Source organism: Crocodylus siamensis, chromosome 5, assembly GCF_052110815.1.
Source record: "Crocodylus siamensis isolate JL-2025a chromosome 5, ASM5211081v1, whole genome shotgun sequence".
In the NCBI taxonomy this organism is placed as follows: Eukaryota; Metazoa; Chordata; order Crocodylia; family Crocodylidae; genus Crocodylus; species Crocodylus siamensis.
This window is the reverse complement of record NC_143399.1, coordinates 100,276,214-100,289,567: the sequence shown is the minus strand read 5'-3', so window position 1 is coordinate 100,289,567 and position 13,354 is coordinate 100,276,214. Positions and strand designations below refer to the sequence as shown.

Sequence of the window (13,354 nt, the reverse complement as noted above, 5' to 3'; positions counted from 1 at the left end):
ATGTCACTGTATGGGTTATGTTCTGTTGTCTGCATGTATCTTCATGAATCTGGACATGGTTTAGCCAGAGGAACTGGGGGATATATACTTAATGAAAAGAGGGTATATAAAATTGCTAAGTATTTCTTGCCATTGTGTTCTGAGTCAAGACCAATGGCCATGCTTAGTCACAGGCAAAAGGGGCCACTATTGTCTGCATAAAATGGAGAAAACAACTGCACAAATAGCAAGGGCATCAGAAATAAATGGCCCAGTTGCCAGAGGAGCTGCATATACCTCAGGAGGCAAGAAGATCTGAAGGATTCTGTGATGCATGAGCTATTGGAGAAATGCTGATGGGGGGTGGTTGACTGGGAGCTATGTTAAGGCACTTTTACACATGCCCCAGCATGTTCTGATTAAAGCACGTTGGAGCAGACTTGATTGAGGCTGCTGGAGTGTGCTGATCAGAATGTTCCAGCGTGTTGCAGTGTCTCGTGTTCAGCATCCTGCATTTCAAAGTGGCGGCATGGGCACTTTAAAGCTCATTGAATGAACTGTAATTAAAGCACCCCCACCATCATTTTGAAATGCAGGATGCTTAATATACATAAGATGCTTCAGGTGTTTTAAATTAGAGTGACTCCCTAAAGTTGCTCTAATTAAAACACCCCCTGCCCTCGAGCATGTGTATAGATGCCCTAACAAGCCATCTGTAGGATGAGCCTGATTTTTGGATTTTGTCTGGCTTTGAAGGAGTTGAGGTCCCCAGCTGTCAGGGCTGGCACAATCAGCAAGAAAATACTAAAAATACTGGTGGGTCTCTCTGACAGAGAAGGTGGTACTTAGATGAGAATATAAGAAACTTTACTTGTCTTTTGTTCTGTCATCAAACAAGACAGTCAGTTCTTCTTGTATAATTATTTCTCCTAAGTAATAAATCCTTTTGTTGTTTTGTCTCCTTGCTGACTGCTTTTGGTAAAGAATGATCTCTAGGCAAGTGATGTTCCAGGCTAACCCATTCAGTGGAAAGGGGGATCTAAAATTTATTTCACAACTATAAAGGAACTACCTGTAGCTGGCAGAGATTCCCCTACTGCAGCTGTGAGTTCTGATATAAGGGCAATGGAGCTGAGTCTTGCTGGGATAAGGAGTTACCTTGGGGCAAATCTTGGTCCGTTCCTTGGGACAAGCAGCAGGGCAGCACGGAGAACCTTGGGGCTCTGGGGATACCCTCACATATGGGTTGTGACACCCAATTTCCAATTTTCAAATAGCAATGGAACCTTAAATTAACAGTCACTTCTGTCTTTGCATTTGAAAGTACTGATTGAGAGGAAGTTTTGTCTATTCAGGTTAGTAAATGTTAGCTTATGGGGGAAAAAAATATTCCAGTGCACTTTAGGTACAATGGTGATCAACAAGCAAGATGGAGCCAGAAATAAGCCTGAGAGCAGTTACTAAAATCAGGAGCTCCCCCTTCCAAGTGAATGTCCTCATGATGAAGCTCTTTCATTTGTTCTTTTCTTGTACTTTTCAGCTGTGGGAGCACTTCTGCAAAAGGTGTATATATTTAATCCCACCAAGATTATTGCATAGTTTAGTACTTGGGGCATTTTCCTGATGGGTCAAAGATGTGGGTTTGAATCCCTTCATCCTGAGGAAGTCCTAGAATCCAGCGTTCCCATTTTATAGCTAAGTGCAGGTTAGGAAAAAATGGATGGAATACCATGACTACCTGTCAGTTAGGCCATACCCTTAGGAGAGGGACAAGGCAGTCTGTACCTTATTTACAAACTGAATGAGATGACAGAGCTCCAGGGATGAGTAGATATTCAGATGCCACCTATGCCTAGCTTTTCCTCTTTCGTACTTGTAGGTACCTCCAGTCTCTGTGGATCATCCATTTGAGACACCTGGCTCTACACTTTCTCCTGAGAGAGAGTCTAGGAGAAAGTGAATTGCTTTTTGGAAATGTGTACATGCTTTAATGCCTGTATATCTAGTTAATTTGGATCAAGCTCCTGGACTATCCATGCTTAAGTGACCAAGCTAGATCTGACCCAAAGAGCATAGCTCAGATGTCAGAGGTATTTAAGTGCCTAACATCTGTTGAAATCAAATCCCTAAATGCCTTTAATGAGCTGGATCTAAGTGACTTGCTCAGTGTCACTCAGAAAGACAATCTCCTAGTGCTCTTACAACTGGAGCATTGTGCTTTAATCAGAAATATTTTGTCAGCCACAGAATAAGTCATTTCTGGTGGAGGTGATTTAGCAGTATACAGGGACAAGAAAGAAACCCAGCCTAGGAGGGAAATCTTCCCCAGACTCCTTTCTTTTGAAAGAAAAAAACTTAAACAACACCTCCCAAGATCTCCCTTCAGCCTATTGCATTTCATATGCAGTGAGGCTGTTGAGAGAGAGTTAGACATCCACATCTTTTGTACTCAGGGTCCATTTAAACAGATGCCAATATATCAAGATCCTATTCCCCAAAAAGTGTGTATGCACATATGTGTCATGTTTTCTTGGTGACATTATTTCAGTTTAAAGTTGAATGTGTTCCTTCCTATTGACAATCAGAACTCATAGTAGAGATGATATCTTTTATTAGACCAACAAGATTTTTGCAAAAATCTTGTTGATCTAATAAAAGATATCTCTACTATGCTGATGATGTTATGTGCAAATTACACTCAAGCTATTAAAGGTGGTTTTGGCTTTATAAGCCTTGCAACATTTAAGTGAACAACAAGTGTGTGAATATATGCATGTGTTTGTGTATATAAAATAATAATTGCAAACAAATTTATCCCCAGGCAATTACACTCACAAATTTCATTTAATTCAATGAGAGGTGTACACATATCTGAATGCAGAATTTGGCAGATAGAATTAAAAAGTAGACCTGTAAGACTAGAATTATAAAATTATAAAATCATTTTGAGAACTAGAATAGCATGCACATTTTCTCTCTCTCTCTCTCTCAGATTGTCTTTCAGAAATAAATTATCTCAGAAAGGTACAATTTTATCATTTTGATTTGATTATTAGGACATATCTGTGGAGGTACATCAGTATAGCTACATTCACTGCATTAGTTTGATTTATTTCAGGTAAGGGTCATAATTTTTTTAGTCTTTTCCCCTTACAAATCCATATAGAACAAAATATAATATTTTGGGCAACATCAACCATATTTTGGGCCATATCATGCATGATAGGGTAAAGTTAAAAAATGTCATAAAGCTTTTCCCTTGCAAAATAAATATTAAACATTTCTTAAACACACAAGAGATGTTAAGGAGAGAAGAGTGAATTGGGCAGTAAAAAGGATGTCTAAACGTTTGGCTTTTACCCTCTGCTTTATAGAGCATTAGGAAGTAAATTTATATCTCTCCCAAGGATTTCATTTTACAGTATACTCCAAGTCCTACAATAGAAGCTAAAATGAGGCTTGCAAGAAAATTAAAACTAATTGAAAGGTTCAGATCAGAAAGCTAATTGAAAGGTTCAGATCAGAAAGGCAGGTGAAAGCTAATGTATTCTATTACTTGTTTGGAATTCTTAGCACATAATTCATATTTCTTGAAGACAGGTGGTAATGCCAGAGATTTAATAACAACAGATACAGGAAGACCTCAATCCATGATATTCAACAAATGCAGATAGAATAAGAAAGAGTCAATACTAGAAATCAAAAGTTTGTTCTCCAATTTAAAACCATATGAGGATGATGCAAGGGTGTGGACAGCTATTGATATCAGCCTTCCTGCTTTGATCCGCGTGGTGAATGATACAAAATTTGTTTTGCTTTTATCAAAGTGCTGATTAAAAAATACTCCTAATCTGTCAAGTGATAATTTATTCCATAGATTTGTATTTCAGCTCTGTAGCTATAAGTTTAGTAGCAGTGAGTTTGGATGGATAGCTTTTTAGCCTTCAGTTTTAATACAATGGAGTATTTATAGATATTCCCAGGGTTGTGGGGCTTTTTTAAAATTCTTTTCTAAAAAAGTGATGCGCTTTGTCTTAGCAAAGCAGTGGAATTACTTATATACTTTAAATATATATGCTAGCAGTAGTTAAGATTCTAGAAGCACCAGTCAAAGCCCATTACTTTATAATAAATAATACAGAGGCAAGTAGGTTAGGTGGCTTTCTAATAAAGGAAAGTGAGGGAAAAAGCTATATTTTAGAAAAAAGCCTGCAGAAGTATCTGTCACTCTTATGCTCTTCACAGCTTCTAATTATTGCAAATGAAAGTGAGCATGAGGTTGCACAAAATGGCTTGGGAGGAGTATAAGAATATTGTTCTGGCATGCAGGAATGAAGTCAGGAAGGCCAAAGTCATAGGCAGTGGAAGGCCAGGGCTACTGGGGCACAGCCCCCCCCCCGAATATGAGGCAGAGGATAGGGCCACAAGGCAGCCTGGGCACAGGCTCTGGGCAGCTGCAGCAGGGGTGGGGAGGGGCTCACACACAGCCAGGATCACAGCCTGGTGTGTGGATCACTGGCTGCCCAGCATGGCAGACAAGTATCAGTTTATTCTGTGAAGGGGAAAGAGCTTGCGACAGTGGTGGGAGGGGGGCAGTTCAAGGCCCACACATTGAGGGAGGGAGTGGGGCAGAGGCAGGGACTTGGGTGAATTGTCCCAGGTTGGGGACAATTGGAGCCTGGGCAGCTTGTCCAGGGACACATGGGGAAGCTCCTGCTACTGTGCATACTCCGGTGGAGGCCAGGAGGGCATGTGCCCACCTGGTGTGTGTGTCAGGTGAGGTAGGCTGCCTGCTGTACACTAGGCCCTGTGCCCCACTGCCACTGCCTTGGGAGCCGTGCGATGCCATGTGCCTTCTTCCGCTGCTGGGCTGCACCACATCCCCTGCCTGCCCAGTGGTGGGCTGCACATGGCGTTGCATGGCTCTCAAGGCAGTAACAGTGGGGTGCAGAGCCTGGTGTGCACCAGCAGCCTGCCTCTGCCTCATGCACAGGTTAGGGGAGCACATCCAGGTTGTAGCCATATTGGTCTAAAGGAAAAGGCAATCAAGACTCATAGTAGAGATGATATCTTTTACGTGCCCCAGATCTCTGCTGGGGTGCATGTAATGGCAGGAGCCCCCCTGGGACCCTGGACAAGCTGCCTGAGCTCCAATTGTTCCACAACCCACCCTGGCTGAAGCCTCTGCCCCTGCCCCTACCCCTGCCGCTGCCTCACTACCTCTCTCACTGCAGGGGCCTCTATCTGCCACTCCACTGTCCTTCCCCCTCTCCTCATGCCATCCCCCACAGACTTACCTGCTGGGTGGGGATGAGTGCATGCATACATGCTCAGCCCCTCCCCGCCCCCCAAATATTTTTTTTCTCCCTCCGCCTATGGCCAAAGTGCAGTTGGAGTTGCAGCTAGTAAGGGGCGTGAAGGGTAACAAGAAAGATTTTTACAAGTATATTAGCAACAAGAGAAAGGGCAGGAAAAGTGTGGGTTCCTTACTGAATGGGGGAGTCAATGTACTGGCAGATGATGAGAAAAAGGCTAAACTACTCAATGGCTTTTTTACCACAGTCTTCATAGGCAAGGTCAGCTTCTGGACTACTGCAGTAGGCAGCACAGTCTGGAGAGAAGGTGAACAGCTCTCATTGGTAAAAGAACAGGTTAGGGACCGTTTAGAAAATCTGGATGTGTACAAGTCCATGAGGCCAGATACCATGCATCTGAGGGTGCTGAGGGAGCTAGCTGATGTGATTGTAGAGCCAGTGACCATTATCTTTGAAAACTCATGGTAATTGGGGGAGGCCCCAGACTATTGGAAAAGAGCAACTATAGTGCCCATCATTAAGAAAGAGAAGAAGGAGTATCTAGGAAATGAAAGACCAGTCAGCTTCACCTCAGTCCCCGGAAAAATCATGGAACAGGTCTTCAAAAAATGTATTTCTAAGCACTTGGAGGAAGAGAAGGTGATTAGGAACAGTCAGCATGGTTTCACCAAGGGCAAGTTATGCCTGACCAACATGATCGCCTTCTTTGATGAGATGACTGGCTCTGTGGATGCAGAGTCAGCAGTGGATGTAATGTACTTTGACTTAGGAAGGCTTTTTATATGGTTTCCCACAGCATTCTTATAAGTAAGCTGAGGAAGTATGGGTTGGATAAATGAACTGTAAGGTGGATAGAAAGCTGGCTAGAGTGTTGGGCTCAATGGGTAGTAATCAATGCCTCAGTGTCTAGCTGGCAGCTAGTATCAAGTGGAGAGCCCCTGGGGTTGGTCTTGGGGCTGGTTTTGTTCAATATCTTCATTAATGATTTGGAAGATGGGCTGGATAGCACCCTCACCAAGTTTGTGGATGACACCAAGCTGGGGAGTGTAGTAGATACACTGGAGGGTAGGCTTAGGATTCAGAGTGACCTAGACAAATTGGAGGATTGGGCCAAAAGAAATGTCATGAGGTTCAACAGGGACCTGAACTTAGGATGGAGGAATCCCATGTACTGCTACAGCTTGAGGACTGACTAACTAAGCAGCAGCTCTGCAGAAAAGGACCTGGGGGTTACAGTGGACAATAAGATGGAAATGAGTCAGCAGTGTCCTTGTTGCCAAGAAGGCTAATGGCAATACTGGACTGTATTAGTAGGAGCATTGTCAGTAGATCAAGGGAAGTGACTTTTCTACTGTGTTCTGCACTCGTGAGGCTACAGCTGGAGTGCTGTGTCCAGTTTTGGGCCCCTTGCTATAGAAAGGATATGAACACGTTGGAGAGAGCCCAGTAGAAAGCAAAAAAAATGGTAAGGGGGCTGGGGCACATAATGAGGAGAGGCTGAGGGAACTGGGCTTATTTAGTCTACAGAAGAGAAGACTGAGGGGGAATTTGATAGTAGCCTTTAAATACCTGAAGGGTGGTTCCAAAGAGAATGGAGCTAAAATGTTCTCGGTAGTGGCAGATGACAGAACAAAGTGTAATGGTCTCAAGTTGCAGCAAGGGAGGTTTAGGTTGGATATCAGGAAGAACTTTCTCGCTAGGATAGTGGTGAAGCACTAGAACTGGTTACTTAGAGACATGGTGGAATCTCTATCCTCAGAGTTTTTTACATCCTGGCTTGACAAAGCCCTGGCTTGAATGATCTAATTGGGGATGGTCCTGCTTTGAGCAGGAGATGGGAGTAAATCTGACTTCCTGAGATCCCTTCCAACCCTAATTTTCTATGATTCTGTCATTCTGTGACCAGGATTTGACTTGTACCTTGGCCAAAATAACCCACATAAAAATGATTATGACTTGTCTTTAACTGGTGCATGGGACATTACAGCAGCAAGGAGTTCACCATACTTTTAGAAGTGTACAAATGACATATAATGCGTTACTGAATTTTTTATAAGATACCATGCTTACTTGCGTACCACACACCATTTTTTCAAAACATGAACCCCCAAAATTGAGATCATTATCTTAAGAGGAAAACTGATTTTCTGCTTGAAGTAGAAACATTCTTCCTTGGAGTGCTGACACAAGTGCAGGCAGTTTGTCAGGGTAACTCAGGGTGACTGAAACAAAGCCTGTTGGATGTGCAGGGGCTCTGAGACTGCCTGCATTGTCCTTGACCAGCAGCTGGGAGCACTCTAGCAGCCTCCCAGGCAGCTGTCAGCCCACCACTGTCCCCAACCACCACACTCTTTCCTGCCAACTGGCAACTGTTGCCAGCTTGCATGGGAGGGTGTGGGGGGAAGGGAGGAATGGGAAGGACAGGTCTTGGAGGGAGCCAAGCTGGGCCCACGAGCCAGGAGGTGCCTGCCTTCCTTCCCACCTGTCTCCTGCACAAGTGTTTTGACAGCAAGCAAAGGCTGCTGTGGCTGGAGCTAGGGTGTGGGGGAAATGGATTCCCCCTGCCTTATGGGCTTGGTCTAGCTCCCCCCAAAACCCCAGCAGGGGTAGTGGGGTTGGGCCCATGAAGCAGGGGTGCTCCATTTCCCCAGCTGTGGGCAAAGCAGTCTCTGCCACTGTCAGGACACTCACACAGGTGGTGGGGCTGGGAAAAGGGAGCCCCCCTCCTGCCACATGTGCCCCCCCAACTACTCCTGTTGGGGTCTTCAGGGTCCTGGGCTGGGCCTGCAAGGTCCCTCCCCTACCCCTTGCATGAGTTGGGTTGGAGGGTGAAATGGAGTCTCCCCAGCTCATGGGCCTGGTCCGGCTCCCCCCTGCCCCCCCTCTCCACCCTTCTTCCCACCCCCTTCACTGCCATAGCCTTAGCTCTAGCTGCAGCAGCCATGATGCTGCCATTGCCAAGAACCTTGGGTGGGGAAATTATTAACCCTTGCAGGGTACGTGTACACTTGTTCCCTAAAGGTGCTCTGTCTTAGAGCATCCTTACCTTATACTTCATCAGATAAAGGTTTTGGGTTGGGTTTTCTTTTTTTGCATGATTGGCCATTTTAAAAGCAATCTGGAGATGTGAATATTTGTTACTTCACATCTATAGTGTGTTACACTCTGAAAAGCGTAACTTCTGTAAGCACCCTTACTTTCTGCTCCACAGAGAAACATTTGCATTACTCAGGCAGCTGATGGAGTCAATTTATTCAAAACAGCCTTGTTCTTCACTTCACAGGTGCTAACAATAATTTATAATTGCCCATTTATAAATACATGGTGCATCCACACCTTGAATTTTGTGCCCAGTTCTGATCCCCGCACCTCAAAAAGGATAAAGAAGAACTAGAGAAGATACAGAGTTGGGCAACAAGAATGATTAATTGTATGGAGGGGCTTCCATATGAGGAGAGACTAAAGAGACTAAATCTATTCATTTTAGAAAAGAGGTGCTTGAGGGGGGACATGATAGAGCTTTACAAAATATTAAATGTTAAAATAAAAATAAATAGGGTTTTATTGTTTACCTTCTCTCACAATACAGGAACTAAGGGGTCACACAGGGCATTTTTACACACTGTAGCACTGCACTGCAACACTTGCAGGTGTATAAACGATGAAATGAGCATCAGTGCTGAGAAAATGGCAGTGATGCACTTTTGAACTAAAACACCTAGAAAGTGCTTTAGTTCAGAAGCGTGCTGTCACCATTTTCTGTGTGCTAACACGCATTTCGCCACTTATACAACTGCACACAGCACAGTGAAGTCCACATCAACTCATTTGCAGAGCAGACTCAATTAATCGAGTGTGCTCTGAAGCAGAAGAACTCTGGCACATCACAGAACAAAACAGTATGTATATATAAATGGCCAAAGTGATACTATTAGGTAGTAAGTTTAAAACTAACTAAGTTCTCTTTTACATAACATGTAATTAAAGTATGAAACTCGCTGCCACCAGATGTTGTAGACTTTGACAGTTTAGTCTGATTCGAAAAGGGACTGGACAGATTTTTGGAGGAAAGGTGCATCAGTTGCTATTGAGTGTGGGAATTAGGGTTATAGCTCTGAATTAGAACTTCAAATACCTTAAATAATGGAGCCTGCAAGTGAGAGAGAAACAATGAAACAAATCCTGGTTGTACAATATTCACTACCCCTTTCATCATTCACTCACCCTATTTGACACAGGAGACTAGGGAAGATGGACCTATGGTCTGACCCAATAAATTGCAATTTTTATGTAATTTTAAGAAATGTATGTAAATCTCTCCTTTTTAATGCTTTTCCTGTTCCACCATTCAAGGGAAGTTTTGCTGTCTGCTAGTTGTTCTTCGTTTTCCTTTTCCTGTTTCAAGGCCTTGAGACTCTTTCTTTCTTTTAAAATCATAGATCTGCCCATGGAGAACAGTCTGTAGCAGCAGCTAGGGTTTTGGCTTTTAGTTAAGCAGGAAAAGAAGGGTGAGTCAACTGAAGATTAGGCTCTGAAACTGCTCTATGCAGCCATAACTCTGGAAAAAAAATCTTTTTTTCTTCATTCTCCCTTCCCAAAACAAGGTGCATGTTTTACTGTGGGTATTATATGCAAGAAAGTATGGTTTAAGCTGATATCACGTATATCATGTTTCATGATATTATTGTATCTATATTTTACAGCTACACTCCAATTCCGACAAAGGTGATGGATCAGTCAAGTACATCCTTACTGGCGAAGGGGCTGGAACTATATTTATTATTGATGACACTACAGGAGACATTCATTCAACCAAAAGCCTTGATCGAGAGCAGAAAACACACTATGTGCTGCATGCCCAGGCTATTGACAGACGAACAAACAAGCCTCTCGAGCCTGAATCTGAATTCATTATCAAAGTGCAGGACATCAATGACAATGCACCCAGATTTACAGATGGACCATACATTGTTACTGTGCCAGAGATGTCTGAAATGGGTAAGGGAAAGAAGTCATTCTACTTAGCTAGCTTTTAATGATGGACTCTACTATCTCCTTTTTTGACAGAGTGCTTACTACTTTTTTTTCTTCTTTATTAACAGTAGTTAGATGTAAAGGTTAACAAAACTAGAAGGTGCTAATAACAACAAATTTTTAATAGTTCAAACTGAGACCAAATACTACACAGTCGTTTAATCTACGTGTCCATGATGCACATATATAATACACTGTGGGTGCGCCTAGATGACACGCTTACTGCACAATAGTAATAAGCTACTGTGCAATAAGTGTCTCATCACTACTACACAGTAGCTCATTACTACTGCACTGTAGTGTTGCCAGGCATAAACTGTGATGTGGTGCTACTGCACAGTAAAAATGAGCTACTGCACAGAAAGCATCACCAAGCAACCATGGCATGACGGTATTGTGCAGTAATGCCGGTTACTGTGCAGTCAATTTAGTATTTGGTTATGCAAGTACTAAATGACTGCTCAGTAACAACTGCACAGTGGGCATGCCATATAGATGTGCCCTGTAAGTACTAGCTGAAGATGAAATACGTTGTTGTTGTTATGCCCTGCACCTCTGTTGGGCTTCTGTACTTCATTTCCAGAGTCATTTTTCTGTTGTAATAGTTTATTCCAGGAGTTTCCAAATGCTATAAACCAACAGACCACTGTTTAGCTTTCAGTATTTCCTCCCATGGCTTTGCAGATCTGGTGTGGTTTCCAGACGGTAGTTGGTGTGCTGTGTAATTAATTGAAAAAATAAAACTAGCACAAGGAAAAAGTAACTCTCCAGCTTCTTCTAGGCTATGACCTTCATGAATTCTTTCTTTCCTTATCTTTTCTCTCTCTTTCTCTCTAATGAAGCAAGCTCATCTTGGTAGCATCCTATGAAAATTTCATATTGATTAGGGACAGAAGTTGCACACAAACTGGTTTAAGAGATCAGAAACTGGTTTAAACCTGTAACAGAACAGATATTCAGTGCACTTAAACTACTTTCAAAATGACTAAAAATGGTTTCAGATAAACCTGGTTGGATGTAGTAGCAGACTTAACTGATTTAGGTCAAACCAGTTTATGGAACTTCTGTCCCATATTCCCTCCTGGTGCAAGTTTTGGGCCCCCCACTACAGAAAAAATGTGGACAAATTGGAGGGAGTCCAGTGGAGGGCAATAAAAATGGTGAGGGGGCTGGGAGACATGACTTATGTGGAAAGACTGATGGAATTGGGCTTATTTATAGGGCTGTGCGAAATGGCACCATTCTGTTTTAACTTGTATTTTGATGGAACAGTGTTTAATTTCAAATTTCATTTCGATTTGAAACTGTTGTTCCGTTTCGTCTCGTCGAAACTATTTGGCTGCTTTGACACTGTTTCAACGTTTTGCCCATAGGCTATAATGGAGAAACTTGAAACAGCCTATAACTTTGTCATTTCTGGCCTGATTTGGATGAAAGATGTAGCAATGGTAGCCCCTTCTGAGGGCACAAAGTTTTGCCAAGTTTCAAGGAGATAGGTGCAGGGGTTTCAGGGATACTGCACCTCAAAGTCTTAAAAGTCAAAAACTCATGTCACAGGTACGTGTTAAGCCACAGTGGGGTCAAAACTGCAGGCTTGCTAGCCCTTGCTGAGACCACGAAGCCTGCCAGCTTTCAAAGAGGTAGGTGCAGGGGCTTCTGGGTTCTGGGGTCCTGCACCTCTGGCTGCTGACAGGCAAAACTGGTGACACGGGTGGTTGTGGGACTGTGTCTGTTTTGGGGCACAGGGGGGTGAAACCCATGTCACCAGTTTTGCCTGTCAGCAGCCAGAGGTGCAGGGCCCCAGAAGCTCCTGTACCTATCTCTTTGAAAGCTGGCAGGCTTCGTGGTCTCAGCAGGGGCTAGCAAGCCTGCAGTTTTGACCCCACTGTGGCTTAACACATACATGTGACATGAGTTTTTTGCTTTTAAGCCCCGCTTCCAGCTGGAAGTAAAGACCCCAGTTCCAGCTTACCCTCCTTCCCTCCCAGGCTGCTCCCAGCTGGGGATGTGGTGCTGGGCGGGAGGGATCAGTTTTTCTATGCAATTAAAAAAAAACCCCTGCAAAGATTGAACTCGTTCAGCCTCTGGCTTTTTGACTGTCTGTACTTAGCCACTGTGTATGTAATCGGTACTTTATTTAAAGCATCAGCAACATGTAACCAGTTCCCTTTCCTTACAGTTTTCTCAGTAATATACTTAAATTAGAACGCATCTTTATATTCTTAGCACCAGGCATACTTAAATCATGCAAGAAAGACAGATTCAAAAACCTTTTTCAGAAAGCTCAGCAAAGATAGGCAGTTTTCCTTTTGAAGTCTGTCTTCTACGTTGTATCACTAATGGGTGAGTGAAGAAAGCGACCCACACTACATTTGAAAGAGAATAGCTGGAAGCCCCAAACAAATACATGTCTTCCAAGTGAATTTACATAAAACACATAATTTCATTTCTTATGTTTCTTTCTCCGCTTGACAGGTGCCTGACTGAACTTGTACAAAGTAGAGTTTTTATAAATATTAAAGGGAAAAATATCAAAATTAAGTGAGTTGCTGGCCCTTCATACTCATACATATAATCACAGTAGTCATTTTTCTAGGAAAGAAAGACTTGCTGTGACTGAATCCAGATGGTTATCACTCAGGCACACCTGAATGTGCTGTGAGCCCAGATGATGTATGTGGTAGTGGGGTGAGTGAGGTTATATACTAAGCTTACTGTGAGTCATCCAGGTCCAAAGAGAAGCAAGTAGATACTGATGTGGTTATAAAGAGACTTCTCCCCTTCTCCCTTCACTGCCTCTAACACAATCTTCTACCCCCAACAAAATAAAAATAAAAAAAGCAAGAATGCTGTGGAAAACCACAGATTTTCACATTTTCCCTCATCACAAGCATTGGTAAAATGTAGTGTGTACACAAGGAATTTACATGTTGGTGATACCATTTTATATGGGAGCAAAGTCTAGTTACTTCTCTTCCTGAAATAAGCAACAACAATATCCAGGATCTTAGTAACTGGAAATGTCA

General features: G+C 43.0%; 1 protein-coding gene across 2 annotated transcripts in view; it reads left to right on the top strand.

The window, feature by feature from the left end:
- CDH18 (cadherin 18) overlaps positions 1-13,354 on the top strand; it is a 1,127,064-nt gene that overhangs the window by 894,849 nt on the left and 218,861 nt on the right. For both annotated transcript variants that reach the window (XM_090049911.1, XM_090049912.1), the window contains one exon: positions 9,998-10,292. In XM_090049911.1, coding sequence (XP_089906037.1) covers positions 9,998-10,292 — 295 coding nt within the window. The remainder of the gene's footprint in view (positions 1-9,997; positions 10,293-13,354) is intronic.